The 19,599-nt window shown below is 39.2% G+C and overlaps 1 protein-coding gene across 5 annotated transcripts in view; it reads left to right on the top strand.

Moving 5' to 3' along the window:
* fggy (FGGY carbohydrate kinase domain containing) overlaps positions 1-19,599 on the top strand; it is a 175,191-nt gene that overhangs the window by 64,765 nt on the left and 90,827 nt on the right. For 3 of the 5 annotated variants that reach the window (XM_052011823.1, XM_052011826.1, XM_052011827.1), the window contains exon 4: positions 18,196-18,299. In XM_052011823.1, the coding sequence (XP_051867783.1) occupies positions 18,196-18,299 (104 nt within the window). Of the gene's footprint in view, positions 1-8,089; positions 8,219-18,195; positions 18,300-19,599 lie in introns of all 5 variants that reach the window. The other 2 variants (XM_052011828.1, XM_052011824.1) reach the window with 1 other exon arrangement.

Genomic DNA, 19,599 nt, shown 5'->3' with positions numbered 1-19,599 from the left:
TCAGGCAGAAGATACAGGAGCCTGAGGGCACATACCACCAGGCTCAAGGACAGCTTCTATCCCACTGTAATAAGACTATTGAATGGTTCCTTTATGCAATGAGATGGACTCTTGACCTCACAATCTACCTTGTTTGACCTTGCACCTTATTGTCTACCTGCACTGCACTTCCTCTGTAGCTGTGACACATTACTTTGTACTGTTACTGTTCTACCTGTACTACCTCAGTGCACTCTGTACTAACTCAATGTAACTGCACTGTGTAATGAATTGACCTGTACGATCGGTATGCAAGACAAGTTTTTCACTGTACCTTGGTACAAGTGACAATAATAAACCAGTACCAATTTGTGGCCAAGTTTGCAGATGATACAAAGATAGGTGGAGGGGCAGGTAGTGTTGAGGAAGCAGGGAGTCTGCAGAAGGACTTGGACAGGTTGGGCAAAGAAGTGGCAGATAGAATACAACGTAATGAAGTGTATGTTCATGAACTTTGGTAGAAGGAATAAAGGTTTAGACTAGTTTCTAAATGGGGAGTGAATTCAGAAATCGGAAGTGCAAAGGGACTTGGAAGTCCGTGAGCAGGATTCCCTAAAGGTTAACTTGCAGGTTGAGTCGGTAGTAAAGAATGCAGATGCAATATTTGCATTTATTTCGAGAGGACTAGAATATAAAAGCAAGGATGTAATGCTGAAGCTTTATAAGGCAATGGTCAGACCACATTTGGAGTATTGTGAGCAGTTTTGGACCCCATATCTAAGGAAGGATGTGCTGGCATTGGAGAGGGTCCAGAGGAGGTTTACGAGAATGATTCCGGGAATGAAAGGCTTAACACATGACGAGTGTTTGATGGCTCTGGGCCTGTACTTGCTGGAGTTTAGAAGAATGAGTGGGGATCTCATTGAAACCTACTGAATATTGAAAGGCATGGATAGAGTGGACCAAAGGGCATAGCCTCAGGATAGAAGGACGTCCCTTTCGAACAGAGATGAGGAGGAATTTCTTTAGCCAGAGGGTGGTGGGTGAATCAGTGTAATTCATTGTCATAGACAGCTGTGGAGGCCAAGCTATTAGGTATATTTAAAGCGGACGTCGATAAATTCTTGATTAGTATGGGCACCAAAGGTTACGGGAGAAGGCAAGAGAATGGGATTGAGAGGGAAAAATGAAGCAGCTATGATCGAATGGCAGAGTAGAATCGATGGGCTGAATGACCTAATTCTGCTTCTATGTCTGATGGTCTTACCTCTGCAGTGGAAGCATTAATGCAGAAAATCTACTATTTAATCTGAAGTTTTAAATGCATTTGCACTGCACCTCCCCGAGGCAAGTTGAGGAAAGATCAGCTTTACAAAGGGGAGTTTAAATCCAGCATGCATGTGAGTGCAGAGTTTTTGTTGCTGATGTTTAATTGTGGGATACAAATTCTGACTCTGAATTGGTATTTACTTGCCGTTGAGTTTTGTAACCTTGGAACACACAAACATTCAGCTTTTCCACCCTGTTCTGGTTCCAAAACAAGTTTAAAGATATTTTGTTATCGCATGTTGTTTGTGGTGGATACAAATCTCTGTTGCCATGGAAAAATCCCACAACTGTTTGATTTAAAGGGTGGAGTCTTGAAGGTAAAGCACCTTAAACTGGCTTATTGCCATCCTAATGTGGTTGTTTTGCTCTTACAGCAAAAAAGTTACCACCTTGACATTGTACTGGGCAGAAGCTTAGGCAGCTTTTTTATATACAAGAAGACATTCTAATTTCCAAGAATAAGTCCTACTATTATGTTCTTCACTTTAGACAGGGTGTCCATGTTCATTAACCACTGAAAGCATACTGCATGCTCAATTGGTAAAGGCAAAGAAAATGATTGTGAAATGAAAATGGCCTGTGTCTAAAATAAGCAGTAGGCTCCCCTGCATATTTAATGAGCGAACCTACTGTATGTCTGAGATCTCTTTTGCAAGGTTCCTTTCAGAAAATTGTTTCTATGTGTTGTTAGTTGGAACTAGAATAAAGGATATATGTTTGACTACTAAGTTGAGCAAACATGCTGCTTCTGGTCGCTTCCAACTGCTTACCCAAATGACTCCCTACGATCCAATCACCTCTCCCAAAACCTACCATGAATTGCATCTGGTGCTTCTTTATATGAAGGAAGCCATGTCAGGATGCCCTGCAGGTGTCTGTAGCTCACCAGTCTCATTAACTCAGGCTTAAGGTTTAATACTGTATAGTGTGTATTACAGGGACACCCATCACAGCACAGATATTGCTTCTAGTGCTCAGTTTGTGCTGCCTACCTGTTTCTCAGTCAGTTTTTATTACAGGAAATTAAGCAATTTGTGAAAACATGACATATTTTTAAATCATAGAAAGTTTACAATACAGTAGGCCATTGGCCCCATTGTATCTATGCCAGATGAGAAAGTTACCCAATGCAATCCAGCCTTCCAACATTAGGTCTGTAGCTCTGCAGGTCATTGCTCTTCCATTACAAATCCAAACACCTTTTAAATGTATGAGGGTTTCTGCCTCCACCATCCTCTCAGGCAGTGAGCTCCTGACCTCTATCTGCACTGAACAAAAAATGTTGATCAGACAAAATATGTTTACCTGAAGTTGAAAGCTTTCCTCCTTCCTGTTAACCAAGAGTAATTTTTGTATCATTTGCAAACATTTTATCATGTCCCCTAGAAATAAGCCTGAGTCATTAAAATGTACATCAGAAAGGATGGAACTGGGTATGGAGCCTTGTGGAACCCCACTGGTAAACAGCTTTCAAGTCACAAAATTCTCATCAGTCAATACCCTCTTCTTCCTGCAGCAACACACAAAGGTTCTGGAAGAACTCAGTGGGTCAGGCAGCATCTATGGAGGGAAATGGACAGTTGACGTTTCAGGTCGAGACCATTAATCTAGACCATCTATTTCCCTCCATAGATGCTGCCAGACCCACTGAGTTCCTCTAGCGCCTCTGTGTGTTGCTCCAGATTTCCAGCATCTTCAGTCTCTTCTTCCTGCCACTGAGCCAACTTTGGATCTAATTTGCCATTCTTCTTTAGATCCTATGCATACTTACTTCTCTTGCTCTAAGAACAGAAAAACCAGGAACAGAAATAGGCCTGTCAGAACCTGGAGGCTGTTCTGTCATTCAATAAGATCATGGACAATCCAATCTTGGCCTCAACACCACTTTCCTGTTCTTTTCCCATAACCCTTGATTTCCTTTTAGTCCACTTTGAGACCTTGTCAAACAGTTGCTATAATTTATTTCATAACTGTATTTATATGAAACGGCTTAATTTATAAATGATTTTGAATGAACAGGATCATGGTGCTTTAACTTTGTAAAGCCCTTGAATTACCTCAGACTTTTTACCTCTCTACTTTCATTAATGCAAGGATTTTTAAAAAAATTCTTACTCAGATTCTAGGCATTGCAGGCTAGATCAGTCTTTATTGCCCAAGTATAATTGCCCTTGAGAAGGCAAGTTGCCTTCTTAAGCTACTGCAGTCCTGGTGAATGTACTCCCACAGTGGTGTTGGGTAGTTCTGGGATTTAGACTGAGTATCAATGAAGAACCGGTGATTATATTTCCAAGTCAGGATGGTGTGCAACTTGGAGGAGAACTTGCAAGTGATGGTGTTCTGCCCTTATCCTTCTTGAGAGGTGCTGTTGGGGTAGCCTGGGAAAGTAACTGTGTTGTATTTTGTGGACGGTACACACTGCAGCCACTGTACATTGTTGGAGGGAATGAATGTTTGGAGTGGTTGATGAGGTGCCAAATCAGTGGGTTGCTTTTCTTGGATGGTGTCAAGCTTCTTAAGAGTTGTTGCCACTGCACTTATCCAGACAAGTGGAGAGTATTGCATCATGCTCCTGACTTGTGCCTTGTAGATGGTGGAAAGGCTTTGGGGTGTCAGGAGCTGAACTACTTGCCACAGGATATCCAGACTCTGATTTGCTCTTATGGCCATGGTATTAATGCAGCTGGTCCAGCAGAGTCACTGGTCAATGTTGACCCCCCAGAATATTGATGGTAGGGTTTTCAGTGAGGGTGGAAACCTTGCTGGGGTTTTTGTAAAATAATTTTAGAAGGCTTAACTGTATCATGGCTTAGACTGGGAACCTACATCAATGAAAGTTAACCACAAAGTGGTCTTGATATGAACCATCTCCAGCTTTCTTTTCAAAAAAATAAAGACTGTTATGTTTTCTGAATCTTGTGCTTGGTTGGAGATAAATAACAGTTAAAAAAATACTCTGTTTTCTCCTGAAGACAGCTTTATATGCACTGGGAACTTCCATTAACCAAACCATTTTGTTTTTTACCTGTGCCCCATGTGAATATGATTGGAACCAATTCCAGACATACCTTTTACCTATGCCTGCAACTTATCAAAGCTATTTCTTGCTGAAGGTATGCAGGATCAGGGAAAGGATATTTTCAGCCAAGTGTGCAAGGTCCAAGTACTTATCCTGTAAAGAGAGAGTTTTTTTTTTGCAATCCATTGTCCAAAACCATTTAATGAGACGTAAGCAAGGATAATGTACTTTTCAGAGGGCTGAAAAAGAAAATGTAAAATGTGTATGTACAACATTAAAGAAAATCACAAGGGAAATATTTAAACAAAATCATTGGAAAGGGGAGGGGAAAAAAATCACACAAAACTGACAGCTCTCCTTAAATGAAAACACAATTTACTTTGAACATTTAACTGAAAAAAACTCCATTCTAAATTCATTTTATCCACTTAGACAGACTGAGTGCCTTTTCAGTTACCAAAGCAAATATTCTGAGTGACATAAAAGCCCATCAAGGTGACTCTGATGAGTAGTCTCAACCCCAAAATAATGCTTATTGCCAAGAATATAGTGCTGAAGAACATTTCTTTAATTCATTCTTGGGAGGTGGTTGTCTCTGGCAAGTTGAGCAGTTATTTTCCATCCCTTGTTTTCCTCAGAAGATGGCAAAAGGCCTTCACATTGAACCACTGCAAACCATGCGGTGCAGCGGTTTAATGCAGCTGAGTAGACTGCTAAGCCACTTAAAAGTCAACCACAATGGTATGGAACTGGAGTTGCATATAGGCCAGTCTGGGATAATAACACCAGGTTTCCTTCCTCAGAGGACATTAATGAAGTCATTGGGTTTTTAGAAGAATTTGACAGCTTCAATTGATTGATAGTGGCTTTTTTATTTCCAGATTTTTAAAAATAGAATTCAGATTCTCAAATGGTGGCATCAATATTATGTTACTGGATTGATAATCCAGAGAGCTGACTAATTACCCAGACATATGAATTGAAATCCCACCATGGCTTGGGTGAGTGGCGCTCAAATCACACATAAAATGCTCAATATTTTTTCAAGAAAAAAACAGCCACTGGTTTGGCATCTCATTCACCACCTTAAATATTTACTCCCTCTACCATTGGCACACCATATTTGCCATCTGTAATCTCCACAAGATTCATAATGACAACTTGCCAAGGCTTTGACAGCAAGTCATCAACCCTTTCCTTCAACCACTTTGGAGGACAAGGAGAATAGTTGCATGGGGACATTACTATTTGCAATTCACACACTAATTTGACTTTGAAATATATTGTGGCTACTTCATTATCAGTGAGTCAGATTCACTGAATCTTTACCACATGGACTCAGCAGTTCATAGAGTTATGTAGCATGGAAACAGGCCCTTCGGCCCAATTCATCTATGCTAATTCATCTGAGCTAGTCCCATTTACCTGCATTTTGCCCATATCCCTTTTATCCTTTCCTATCCATATACCTGTCCAAATGTCTTTTCAACATTGTAATTGTACCTGGCTCTACAGTTCCCTCTGGCAGCTTGTTGCATATACCCACTATCCTCTGCATGAAAAAGTTGTCCCTCAGATCCATTTTAAATCTTTCCCCTCTCATCTTAAGTCTATATCTTCTAGTTTTAGACGCCTCTACCCTGGGAAAAAGACTGTGAGCATCCACTTTATTTATGACCTACATGATTCTATATACTTCCATAAGGTCACCCCTCAACCTCTTACACTCCAGGAAAAAAGTCCCAGCCTATCCAACCTCTCTTTACATCTCAAGCCCTCCAGTTCCGGTAACATCCTTGTGAACCTTTTCTACATCTTTTCTAGTTTAATGACATCCTTCCAATAGCTGGGTGACTAGAACTGCTAAATAAACTCATGTGGTCTCACCAATGATTTGTATAGTTCCAACATGAAGCCCCAACTCTGTACTCATTGCCCCGACTGAGGAACGCAAACATGCCAAATGACTTCTTCACCACCTTGACTACCCGTGTTGCCACTTCCAGGGAACTATTTACCTGTACCCCGGGTCTCTCTGTTCTACAACACTCCTTCGGGTCCTACCATTTACTATGTAGGTCCTGCCCTGGTTTAACTTACCAAAATGCAACACTTCGCACTTGACTGAGTTAAATTCCATCTGCCATTTCTTGGCCCACTTCCCCAGTTCATCTTTTGTAATCTGAGATAACTTTCTTCACTGTCCACTACACCACCAATTGTATTGTCATCCGCAAATTTAGTAACGATGTTAGCAAGATTGTCGTCCAAATTGTTCATATAGATGACAAACAACAGTAGACGCAGCACTGATCCCTGTGGCACAACACTGGTCACAGGCCTCTAATCTGAATATAGCCTACTACCACTCTCTGTCTCCTTCCACCAAGCCAATTTTGTATCCAATTGGCTGGCTCACCCTGGATCCCATGTGAGCTAACCTTCCAGACCAGTTTACCATCCAGGACTTTGCCAAAGGCCTTGCTAAAGTCCGTGTAGACGATGTCTACTGCCCACCCTCATCAATCCTCTTCAAAAAACTCAGTCAAGTTGGTGAGACACGATTTCCCATGCACAAAGTCATGCTGACTATCCTTTATCAGTCCTTGCCTTTCCAAATGCTGGTATATCCTGTCCCTCAGAAGCCCCTCCAGTAACTTTCCCACCACTGATGTTAGGCTCACCAGACTGCAGTTCCCTGGCGTGTTGTGCAGCTCTTCTTAAATAAAAGAAAAATGCTCATTACAATCTTTCTATAAAAAATTAACCTCTACCTTGGTGGTAATCCCTACATTCCATTAATAGGAATTAAAAATAAAATGGCATGGTGGGATTTGAACTCATCTTTTTGGATTACTAATCTAATACCGTAATCATTACACTGCATGCATTGCGAGTATTTTAAGGAATTTCTAAATTTTTAAGGGAGTAATTTCCTCAGGTAACTTTAGATACTTTCTGTCATTAAGTCAGGTATTTTGTTATGGAGAATATCATCTGTGCTGGGCTTCACTGAAGAACAAGTGGGCAATGTTATAGCAGCCAAAATAAACTAAAATAGATTCATGATCAATCCATTGTCTGTTAATGGGTAAGCTACAATTTGGCCAAGCTCCTGGATAAAAGAAAATTAGGTACATTATTTGTGGTCCGTAGCTACCAGTGATTCCTGATAGAAAGTGCACACCCATGTTGGTGAGGACAAAATGAAGCTTGACTTTGATGCATTGTGCAAATGAATAGTTTATGGGTTGCCATTGTCTAATCTCAAATGTGAACAATACCATGTGTGAAGGATCCAGGTGCTGCTGGAAACATGAAACCATGCCCTAATGTGAAATAAATACTTCAGGCAACAAGGGAAAACTTGAAAAAGATGAAAGATAATGGTGGGATAAAACTACAAGTGATTGCTTTGCATCATGAATTGGGTTGAGGAGGTTAGTGTGCCTCGTTCACAGCCTGCAGGGTTTTCCATGCACTACTATAATATTATTTGGCCATACGGTATGCAGGTTCTATATTTAAAGTGGAACTAATAATGCCTAAATTACTAGAAACAATAATGTTGCAAAACACCTCAGGAATTCAGAGGTTAAGAGAGATTTTGCAAGAGAAGCAGGTATTAATTTTCAGTTTATTCATTTCAAAAGTTTTAACATCTGTAAATTTCAATAACTTGTCTAAATGAACCTGTCTCAGGCCTACATGAATGCAATGTTTGTTCTATTACCCAAAAATTTCTTTTTCTGTCTGGTCCAGGGAATCATGTGTTGTCTCCTGGCAGCCGAGTGGGAAATGGCTTGACATCAGTTGCTGCTCAAGAGCTGGGGCTATCCAAGGGAATTGCTGTGGCAGCATCTCTGATCGATGCCCATGCTGGAGGTTTAGGTATTTTCAAAAAAGGGGGTGGGAGCTAAATAGTGGAAGATTTTAACATTATTTTAAGGAACATTATTTTATTGGATCATGTCATTGGTTATATTTTTTATTAATCTTAAGGAAATTTTATTCCAAATTGTTGTTTTTATTGTCGGTGCAGCAATTAGAAAAGAAGGAAAGCTGAAAGTGTTGTATAACAGAAATAAAATCATGAAAAACTGGGAAGTACTGTGGAACAATACTTTCCAAAATCACAGAACATGTTATTAGCTGTTCAATTATTTATCTCTTTTAAAATTCAGGATCGATGGTATTATCTCTCAGTGGTGGTCTTGTTGCTGTACTCATGTGGCATGGTCTAGGGGGAATGATAGCAAAGACAGAGTTATTTTGTAAATACTTTGATGCTGTAATGGGAGAGGTTATAGAATGAAAGTTCTAGGATGGGTTGTATGTTCTTCCTCATCTTGATGAATAAGAAGCGCATATGCAGAAGTGTGAATTATGAGTGGTCTGCAGCTCTGGAACAACTTAAACGCTTTAATGGGCTTGGACATGTTATATACCTGTTATTAACCAAGTAGCATTATATGACCTTTCATTGAGCCATCAACACAAACAATATATACTTTGACTCCCTTCTCCATTTTTGCTGCACCCAAAAATTCAGGTACAGACCACTTCAGTATATGTATATACTTACTTCTGTCGATACTCAATACTGCACTGAAATCTCTCATGTCTAAAATGAGCTGTCCTTATACACTCTCTGTCATCTACAGCATCTGACAACTTCAAAGACTTGGACAGCTTTTCCCATAATTTCTAGGTCACCACTGCAATGTGTTTCTATGTAATAGGATCTCTCCCAGGCACCACCGGGGACATTTGCCAGATAGTCCAGACTGCAGATCATTCCTGTACAAAGCAAGTGAGTGACGCCTTGATTGCAGGAAAACACCTTCAAAACTTTCCCAGTGGAAAGATGACATTCACTCAAAAGGGTACAGAACATTCATTGCCTGGCAGACATCCCAAGAGTTCATTCAGACTCATATATATAGAGCTCATGCAGCCTTCAGAGCTCCCTACTGTAACCCCAGTGCATAAATCAAAGGACAGAGATCTACTTGCTAATGCCATAGAATTTTTTTTGTGTACGTCAATGTATAATATTTAAGGAAAATCCATGATGTTTTTATTCTGCAGTAATTCACAATGTCTGACTTTAACAATTTTCAGAGAATTAGCAGATGATTGCTGGTAGACCAGGACTATTCTTCGTAGCCTTGGATCATGATCCAGTTTGGAAATCACCCCCCCCCCCCCCCCCCACAACATAGTAGCAAACACAGTGATGCCCATTGTTAGTGCACCATAGTGATGTTCTGCAATGTTTGTTTAGTTAGGACCACTGAGGAGAAGGTGCTGCTCTGGTCAATTTCTCTGAAACCATACACTCAAGCTACACACTATTAATATTTGTTGATTCAAAGATAATTGAGAACATAGTGGGAAAGATCAGACTCAAGGTACGCAACAGAACATGAAGACAAGCATAGACTGAGAGAATTTAAAGATGTGAAAATTGGTTTGGAATTGTGAGGGGCAGCAATTTTCAGACAAAAATGTTTTGCTGCACTGTATTTCACCTAATTTGGAACAGGAAATAAGTTTGAGGAAAATGAGTTTTGATATCAGAGAAAGTAATGTTCAAGGACATTACAGCAGCAGACAGAATGAAGGGGACAAGTAGAATTAGTAGCAAAAAATAAGCTGCAGGAGGAACTCAGCGGGTCAGGCAGCGTCTGTGGAGGGAAATGGACAGTCAATGTATTGCATTGAGACCCATCATCTGGACTGAAAGAGTAGAGGGGAGATAGTCAGTATAAAGAGGTGAGGGAGAGGGGTGGGTAAGAGCTGGCAAGTGATGTGTGGATCCAGGTGAGGAGGGCTTGATTGGCAAATGGAGTCAGGTGGGGGAGGGAGGGATGGAGATAGCAACAGAGGCGGAAGGTGATAAGTGGAGACAACAAAGTGCTGCAGATTATGGAATCTGATAAGAAAGGAAGGTGAAGAGTGGAACCAAATAAGGGAGGGATGGTGGACAGATGCGAACAGTGGAGAGTGGGGATAGGGACTCAGTGAGAAGGATGTGCAGGTGATGGGCAGATGGAATAGGTGGGGAAGGGGAAAGAAACTAGGTGATAGGGGGCTGGTTGTGATAGTTTTGGGGAAAAGGGAGTGTGTGAGAGGACAGTCAATAAGAAGGACAGAGAAAGGGACAGAGGGGGAGCAAGTTAACTGACACTGGAGAACTTAATGCATGTCAGGTTGTAGACTACTCTGGCGGAATATGAGGTGCTCTTGGAGTACAGTTCTGGTCTCCTTACTTGAGGAGAGAGATACTGGCTTTGGATGCAGTGCAGAGGAGGTTCACCAGGTTGATTCTGGAGATGAGGGGGTTAGCCTATGAGGAGAGATTGAGTCGCCTGGGACTATATCCGCTGGAATTCAGAATGAGAGAGGATCTTATAGATACATATAAAATTATGAAAGGGATAAATGAGATAGAAGCAGGAAGGTTGTTTCCACTGGTGGTGGGACTAAAACTAGGGGACATAGCCTCAAGATTCGGGGGGAATTTAGGATGGAGATGAGGAGAAACTGCTTTTCCCAGAATCTGTGGAATTCTCTGCCCAGGGAAGCAGTAGAGGCTACCTAATTAAGTATATTTAAGACACAGTTAGATAGATTTTTGGGTAGTAAGGGAATTAAAGGTTCTGGGGAAAAGGCAGGTAGGTTGATCTGAGTCCACGGCCAGATCAGCCATGATCTTATTGAATGGCAGAGCAGGTTCGATGGGCCAGATGGCCTAATCCTGCTCCTATTTCTTATGTTCTTCTTCAGGGCATACATTGAATGTACTTGACCCCGTGTGCATGCCCAAAGACCTCCATGTTTGACGCACAAAGAACCCGAACAAATTTTATGAACTGCAAAACCTGTGTAATGATTTACTTTTAGATTAAATTAGATCAAATGTTTTTGCATAAAAACAGTTTGCTATACCAAAGAATTTAAATGCCCCTGGACATGTAAAATCAAATAGTTAAACAGGGCATCTGGATGTTATACTCCCTTTAAATGACAATAATCATAGAAACTTTTCACAGAATCATAATACTTCTTAGTTTTGTTCTAAATTGTGAAGTGTTTATTCATTGCTAAAACTTGATCTCAATTGTTTCTCATTCTGTATTGTATCACTTAAAAGTATTAAGTGTTAAAAATAACGTGACTAAGTGTAATGTGAAACAAAGGCTATCCACTGGTCTTGGGATTATATTGCTCTTAGTGTTCCTGAGTCCTGTTATCAAGGTTACTGGCTAAGGTTTGGTTTCTGTCCCAGAATGATTCACCCACAGACGCATGACTCACAGAGTACTGCTTGTTTGAGGGACTCTCCCTCTGTCTGTGCTACTGAGGAACAGAGCTCCCTTTCCTATCTGCATATCTCAGACAGGATGCAGAGGCATAGAATACTACCACAGATAACTGCTTGCAGGGACTGGTAGTACCATCTGGGATTACAAAGAATAGAACATTCTTTCAGGGGACTTTCTTTGAAAAAAAACACCAGCTTAATTTACATGCTTCAAATAATGTCCACTGTTCTGTTCCCTTCTCCTTCAGATCCACAACACTTTTTTTTATAAAAAATGTATATTACTATATCAAATAACTTTGTTAGCTATCAATAATTAATAACACAAAAGAATTAATAATAGTTTATAATCTCAGGTGTGCAACAGATTCCTTTTTATTTATTTTAATGTTTTTCTCTTTGCTTTTAATCTATCCTTTAAATTCTCCTTTTCTACCCTAAGTTCAAGCTTCTACCAGCACCAGTGCTGAACCAAGGAAATGAAAATTGTGCAGGGAAGGGCATGTATACTGACAACACTTGGAATTTTCACTTGTCATTTGGGATAACAATTAGGCTGTGCTCAGTCTCTTTACTGAGGACACAAAGATGGCAAGTTTCCAAGGTAGGGGTTCACCTGTTCTGAGCTGATAGTTTGTTGCTTTATGGAATAGTGCTTTGGAGCATTTACAGTTTTCTATATTGCATTGAATTGGAAGTTTCCTTTGTATCCCAAAATAGGTACAAAGCCTATTAGAATGTAATGTGCTTAAATCCTATTGGATGAGGAATGGGCAATTTTACAGGGCTTTTCCTTGTGACTGGTTTGGCCTCTGATAGAGTGAATGTTCTTTAAAATTGAATAATTATATCAATTGCTAATTTATAGAGTAGAGAAGGAGAATTATATCCAGTAATAGTCAACATGTTGTGGAAAGTAAGAGAAGAGATTGGGGGTGAAGTGGAGGAAACTCATATGATATGCCCACATACAGCAAGGCATGTTGAATGGAATTTTAATCCCAGTGCAATGGATAGAGGAGAAGCCTCAGTGAAGGGGAGCAAAGTTGCAAACTCTAGAAGGGAAAGTTTGGTTGAGGATAGGATAATTAATGGCATGACTGTGCAAATGTCAGAAGTATAGAGTAGATATGGAACATATGTAATAGGAGCAGAGCAGAATTAAGCCTTTTAGTTCTTTGAGCCTTCACTGGCATTTAATAAGATTCTTTCAGTATTCAATAATCTAACAGTCTCTGTCTGGAGCAACCACAACTGACAGGAGCAGAACATTCCAAAAGTTTATAATACTTTGAGTGAACATATTTTCCCATCTCAGTCCTAACTGCCTGGTTCCTTATTGTGAGATTGCAACTTGGGCTCCCTTTTAAAAAAAAGCTTACAACATAAGTATATTGCAGTAATACTAGGCACCTAGTCACTGCACCTCCTCCAGCTAGAAAACCCACCAAAATTGGGTGATTGATTATCAGAGTAGAAAATTGGGGTTAAAACAAATCATTATGGGAATTCTATGTTTTTTCTTCTTCTTCAAAGGCAGCCCCTGGGAATTGAGGGTGACTTGCTTTCATTTCAATTTTATGTCCACTCATTTGGTTGATAAGGCCAATGTTGGAACAGCTGACTCTTCCACAGATAGGGCAGGAGGTACCCAATGGGGTGAGAGGTGGATAGGTTTTGAGGTGTGCTCCTTCCACTGCTTATACAGGGCTTCCATGTGCTTCCAATGCATGGACTTCAGGTACACAATACCACCCTGAATGCTTCTTCTTCACTTGAGTGGTTGTGGATCAGAGACTCTCAGGAGTCAGTGGGATGTTGCATTTCTTCACGGAGGCTTTGAGAATAATCTTTTCCTCTGTCTGCATCATGATCTTCTCCTTTGACAGAGGTCAGAATTGGATGTGAGTTTTGGTTGTCTTATGTCAGGCATTTGAATGTCTTGCCTTGCTCAACAGAGCCAACTGAGTATAATTACGAGTTTGGAATGTTGTCTTGGTAGAGGACACTGCTGTTGGTTCACTTATCCTTCCACTAATTTTGAAGTTTTACAGCATTGCACATCTACCACCAGAAAGCCAAATGAAAATCCCAGGCTACCGTAGAATGTTTTTCTTCATTCTAAAGCTTCATTCTAAAACCATGTATTGCATGGTTGCTGATCCTTTGATATGCTTGGTGGAGTGGTAGGAAGTGGGTTGACAGCAAACAGTTCTCTTATGTGTCATGCATACACTTATGGTATTTATCAAATAAAAAAAAAGAATATCCACCCACAACATTTGTCATATATGAAATAGAACTGCTGGTAATATTGCCGTTACACGGACTACCCATAGATAGGTGTTAGTTGACTTAACTGGCAACCACATGATTATGGGCTTTTTGTGGTACTTAAGATACATTTTCAAAATTATTTATAAATGCAGAAATTCCACCCAAACATTTAACTCACATTGAAATAATTCAAGAAAAGAATGAAATACTGCATTGATAGATTCATTGATACCAGCAGTGTTGTTTCAAACTGTCTATGGAAGGGCATGGAGACATTTAACCCTGATAGGGATGCAGAATATTGTAGTCATTTACTGTCTTTAATGCAAAACACATGCCAGTTTATGTTTGTTTTTAGCTGCTGATTATTGCATTGTAAACCATGTAGGTGAGCAGCAAATGAGACTTCTGTAAGTGATGTACAGAGTTTATATTTTAGTGCAATTTCCAGGGAACAGGCCCACTAATCATACAATTAGAGGCATCATTAAAGTCATCATTTGTGGACATTCTGTTGCTGCATAGCATTATCTGGTGATCTGGCTTTGAAAATGCCAGCCATAAAGAATACATATTTGAATATTGCATCCAGGATTGCTGGGTGGTGATTAGCATCTTAAAAATCATGAGAAGGACACCAATGAATCATTTTAGTCATTCTTTGACAATTTTTCCAAATTTTAATAAATTTCCCCGCACCCTTTAGGTTGTCATGAGTCTTTGAGTCAATTATATTATTCTTCTCCATCTGACACCAATAGATATTACAATAGGAACAACCTTTTCTGAGGTGCGAGAGAGAAGGAATAAGGAATGTTGGGGAGGTCAGGCATTGCATGAGTTGCTGTATCCACTCCTGTAACTTCAGCAGGATATGCCTCACTTTGGTATCCATCCTCACACTTTGGGGTGCTTAGAATGATCTTTAAGCTTTATGAAACAAATGAAAAGAAATATAAGGGAAAAATGTAGGGTTTGTCATATGAATAATGATTGAGTAGATTGAGTCAGTATTCTCTGGAGTTTAGAACAATATTGGGATATCTCATTGGGTATATGAAATTCTCGAAGGACTTGACAGGTTGGATGCAGGAAGGATTCCCAGTTTCCCTGGCTGCAGTCTAGAATCAGGGAGCACAGCATGAAAATAGGCCATTAGGAGATGAAGAGAAATTTCTTCAATTGGAGGGAATTCTCTACTGCAGAGGGCTGTGAGGCTCAGCCATTACGTTCACTCAAAATAGAGATCGATAGATTTTGGGATATTATGAGAAGCAAGAAAAATGAGGGTAATGCTGAAAAATGATCAACCAAAATCTTAATGACTGGCAAAGCAGGTTCACAGGTCCATGTGGCCTACTTTTCTCTTATTTATTATGTTATCATTATGGAACTCCCAGGGGTAGGTACTTTCCCTGAAAAAACATTAATAACTTGGATTTGGGTATATAGGCAACAATTTCAAATTTTGCAAAGAACCAAAACGTAGAAGTATAATGAACAATTAGGCAATATTGAGAGGCTTCAAGGGGATGTAGATAGCCTGATGGAATGGGCAGGCATGTGACAGCTGATATTTAACACAGCTATGCAAGTATGTACAATTGATTCTTCTTGGTAAGACCAAAGAGGAGAGGCAATATAACATAAACAGAACAGTTCTAAAGCAGATACAGGCTCAGAGAGACCTGGTGGTACATGTACATAAATCTTTGGAGGATTCATTAAAACGTGATTAAACAACAAACAGGACCCTGGGCTTTATAAATAGAGGGATGGAGAAAAGAAGATGAAGAAGTTGTGCTGAACCCCAGGCTTAGCAAACTGAGAAGTGATCCCACTGAAATATGCAAGATTCTGAGAGGTGTTCAAAGGGTAAGTGTGGAAAATCTGGAAACAAAGGACAATCATCCAGTCAGTCATTTAGAATGAGATAAGAGGTAATTTCTCTACACAGTTGTAAATCTTTGGAATTTTCTGCAAGTGGATGCTCTATCAATGAGTATGTACAAGGCTGAGATTGTTGGATATTTCGATACTAAGATAGGATATGGATCGGTTATGAATCCTTAATGACACATTAGGTTTGAGAAATTGAATGGTCTACTTCAGTTTCAATTTCTTATGTTATTTCTGTCAGAATTTTGTTCTCTTTATCCTGCAAGAATTCTGCTTAAAAAAGACTTACATTTATATAGTGCCTTCATGACCTCAGAACATTTCTAATCACTTCATGGCCAATGAAGAATATATTATATAGATCTATATATAATACATATACAAAAATATTGTCATTTTTGGAGTGTCCACAACAAGCTCCCATAAAGAGCACTAATGATAATGACTAGGTACTCTGTTTTAACTATTGAAGGAAAGTATTTGCCATGATATTTGACTTTAACAATTTAATTATAAAGCGTAGGTACCATTGTCTTCCAAAGTTTCTCAGTTAGGAGAAATTAGCTAAACTTCTGTGAAATATGTTGGACAGCCTATTCAAATACTGTCCACAGTTTTCTAAGCTTATTGCACTAATAACCTAAATATCTCTCTCCTAGCTCTTCACGTGGTTGGACTGTCTATGCCACAGCACTCTTCATATATCCTAGATCATCATATAGATTGGATTGCCTACACAAACACCCTTTACATTTACTATATACAAAAGAACATCTTACAGCAAGCACGAATCAACAATGTCCTGAAGAATCCTCAGCATGCTTACTTTTCTCCTTTTAGACTCAAACACAATGTGAGCACAGTAGCATAGTAGGTAGTGCTGCTACCTAACAGTACCAGTAACCTGGTTCAGTCCTGGCATCAGTGTTTGTGTGAAGTTTGAACATTTTCTCTGTGAATGTGTGATTTCCCCCAGGTGCTCCGGTTTCCTCCCACATCCCAAATATGTGCTGGTTGGTGTAAATTATCTGGTGTAAGTGATTCCTTTGTGGACTGGGAAAAGAGGATGGTGAGAATCAGAGGGAAGCTAATGGGCATGTGAGAGATAATAGGCTACAGAGGAAATATGTAGGGGAATGAGATTGATGGGATTGCAGGCATTGATACAGTGGGCTGAATGGCCTCTTTCTGTGTTGTAACGAAAGATAAAAATGAATTGCTATTCATTTGAAATAGATAAAGAATTTCACTTTCCAGAACTCATTTGTTTATGACAAAGATCAAGGATTTTTGACATTGTTGAGCATCTCACAAATTTATTGTTTTGCATAGGCTTTCACTGTAAGGGATATTTACTTGTCCCTTATGGTTTTCAGAATCTTTTGGCTTTTGTTATTTTGTTACATCATGTTTCACAACATGGCTCCTGCTAATTGAAGGTATTTTTGCAATAAGAGATTGAATTAAGCAACGTAAACTGTATTGCAAAATGAAAGTTTGGAGCTGAAAAAACTGAATTGTCAGATAATTTGAATGATATGACTGCAGGATAATCAGCATTTGGCTGTAGGTGTTTGTAATATCATGGTCATATCTGAGCTACACTGTCAGAAAAAATTAATGTAGTTTTAACTCAAAGAAAACCTTTGTTCTACACTATAAGCCAGTGATTAAATGGAAATGCAGGAAAAAAATTACAAATAGTATAACTGATTGTGATAGAAACATATTTGTATCAAACCTTGCACAAAGTAGCTTGACATTACAGTCTTCGCCTTGGAACAAATCCAATCACAAAATGCTAAGTATAAACCCAAATTCTGATCTGCTAATACTTTGGTTTCATAAAATTAAATACTGTATTTCATAGAAAATACTTCCAGAGAAAATATTTCATGTCCATAGTTTATACAGACACATCTAATATTTTACCTAATTACAGTCAATACATTTGACTATTACTCTTATGATATTCATATTGAGGAATATTCTTTATTGCTTACTTTATATATTTCATATACATACTGATTTATTCAGGCAAAATACTACTTGCAGCATTGAGGTTATATTGGGTTGTTGACACCATGGCCACACATGTTTATTGTGCGCTTGTGTCCACTTCTCATGTTTCTGGTGAAATGCTGTTATTTTACTGTTCTTTTGTATTGTAACTCTGAAAGACTGGTGTAAGATGCTAACGGAATAAAAGTTACCCAAAATGCAGGAAAATGCGGCTAGTATAGATAAATATAATGGTCAACACAGAAATGGTGGGCCAAAGGGCCTATTTCTGTGCTGTATGAGTCTATGTATTTTATCAATTGATTATCTCTTTCTCAGGAAAGATGTTTTGTTTCCGTAGGTGTGATTGGGGCAGATGTAAGAGGTTCCAACTTGCCTTGTGAGAACAAGCCAATTACTTCAAGGCTTGCTCTCATCTGTGGAACATCCTCCTGTCATATGGGGGTAAGGAATTTTATCTTGATAAACAACTAATTCTAATATAAACGTAACACTGTAAACGTAAATTCAAATTTTTGATAATAGTGAATGATTAACCAGGTGTACTCACCAAAACATAATGAAAGTATTTGTGTTATAGTATGTAATTCAAATAATTTAACAGCTAACCATAAGCAATTTCATTAACAAGTTAATTAATGCATTGTAAATTCAGGCTGATACACAAATTTAATTCCATAATACAGTGCACAAAAAGCTGAAAATGTATAGGTGGCAAAAAACACCAATGAGTGACATTTACCTTTATCACCATTTTGCCACGCCTAATTGAGTTATATTATTATCATTTAATGATTCGGAATACAATTTGGGAATTGAGAGGTAGTTTGTTACTTAATAAATATTGGTGATGCCACTCTCAATCAAGGCTTCTGGAATTTCATTTAAAAAGTTAGGTGCAGATAAACTCAGCCTCCAAGTGGAAATGTGTGTTTTCTGTGGGCATGTGCTATGATGGCTCTTTCAGTACACTGTATCCCTGTTTACCAAGTTGGGTACAGTAGTGCTTAACCTGCTGCACCAAAATCTACAAAAGCTGCTGCTGAAAAGAGAGAAAATTGGAAGTGAAGCATAACATAATCCTACTACATACTGTATTTACTGTGAGCAAGGAGGATAAATGTGAACATAAGAAATAGGAGTCAAAGTTCAAAGTCAAATTCAAGTTTATTGTCATAACGAGCAAGTTAATTGGCCCCTCACTTCTGTTGTTCTGTTCAATAAGGTCATAGTTGATCTTTTACCTCAGTGCCACTTCCCCATACTAACCCTATGTCCCTTGATTCCCTCAGTATCTCTGTTGTGAATATACTTGGCAACTGAGCCTCCACACCCCTCCTGGATAGAAAATTCTACAGATTCACTGCTCTCTGGGTGAAGGGATTTTTCTCAACTGTATCCTGAAAGGCTAACTGGTATTTTGCTACTGACTCCTGGTTCTAGACACCACACCCTTGAGAAACATCATCCCTCCCAAGCCCTATAAAAACTTCACAAGTCTCAATGAGATCACTTCTCACTGTTCCAAACTCTAGGCAAAGTCTGCTTAATCTCTCCTCATAGAACAATCGTCCATCCCAGGAATCAAACTGGTGAACCTTCGTTTCATTTCTTCTACCACAGCTGTTTCAGTAAAACTCTGAGAATCCAGCAAACACGGGACTTTGGTGATGCTGGATTGGCAGATTTTCTAGACAATTTAATGTTATTTCTCATAATACCACTATCTTTTAATTCACTTATT

This window comes from Pristis pectinata, chromosome 3 (genome assembly GCF_009764475.1).
Source record: "Pristis pectinata isolate sPriPec2 chromosome 3, sPriPec2.1.pri, whole genome shotgun sequence".
Taxonomy (NCBI): Eukaryota; Metazoa; Chordata; class Chondrichthyes; order Rhinopristiformes; family Pristidae; genus Pristis; species Pristis pectinata.
The sequence above is the reverse complement of the archived record's forward strand: the minus strand, read 5'-3'. Positions and strand labels throughout refer to the sequence as shown.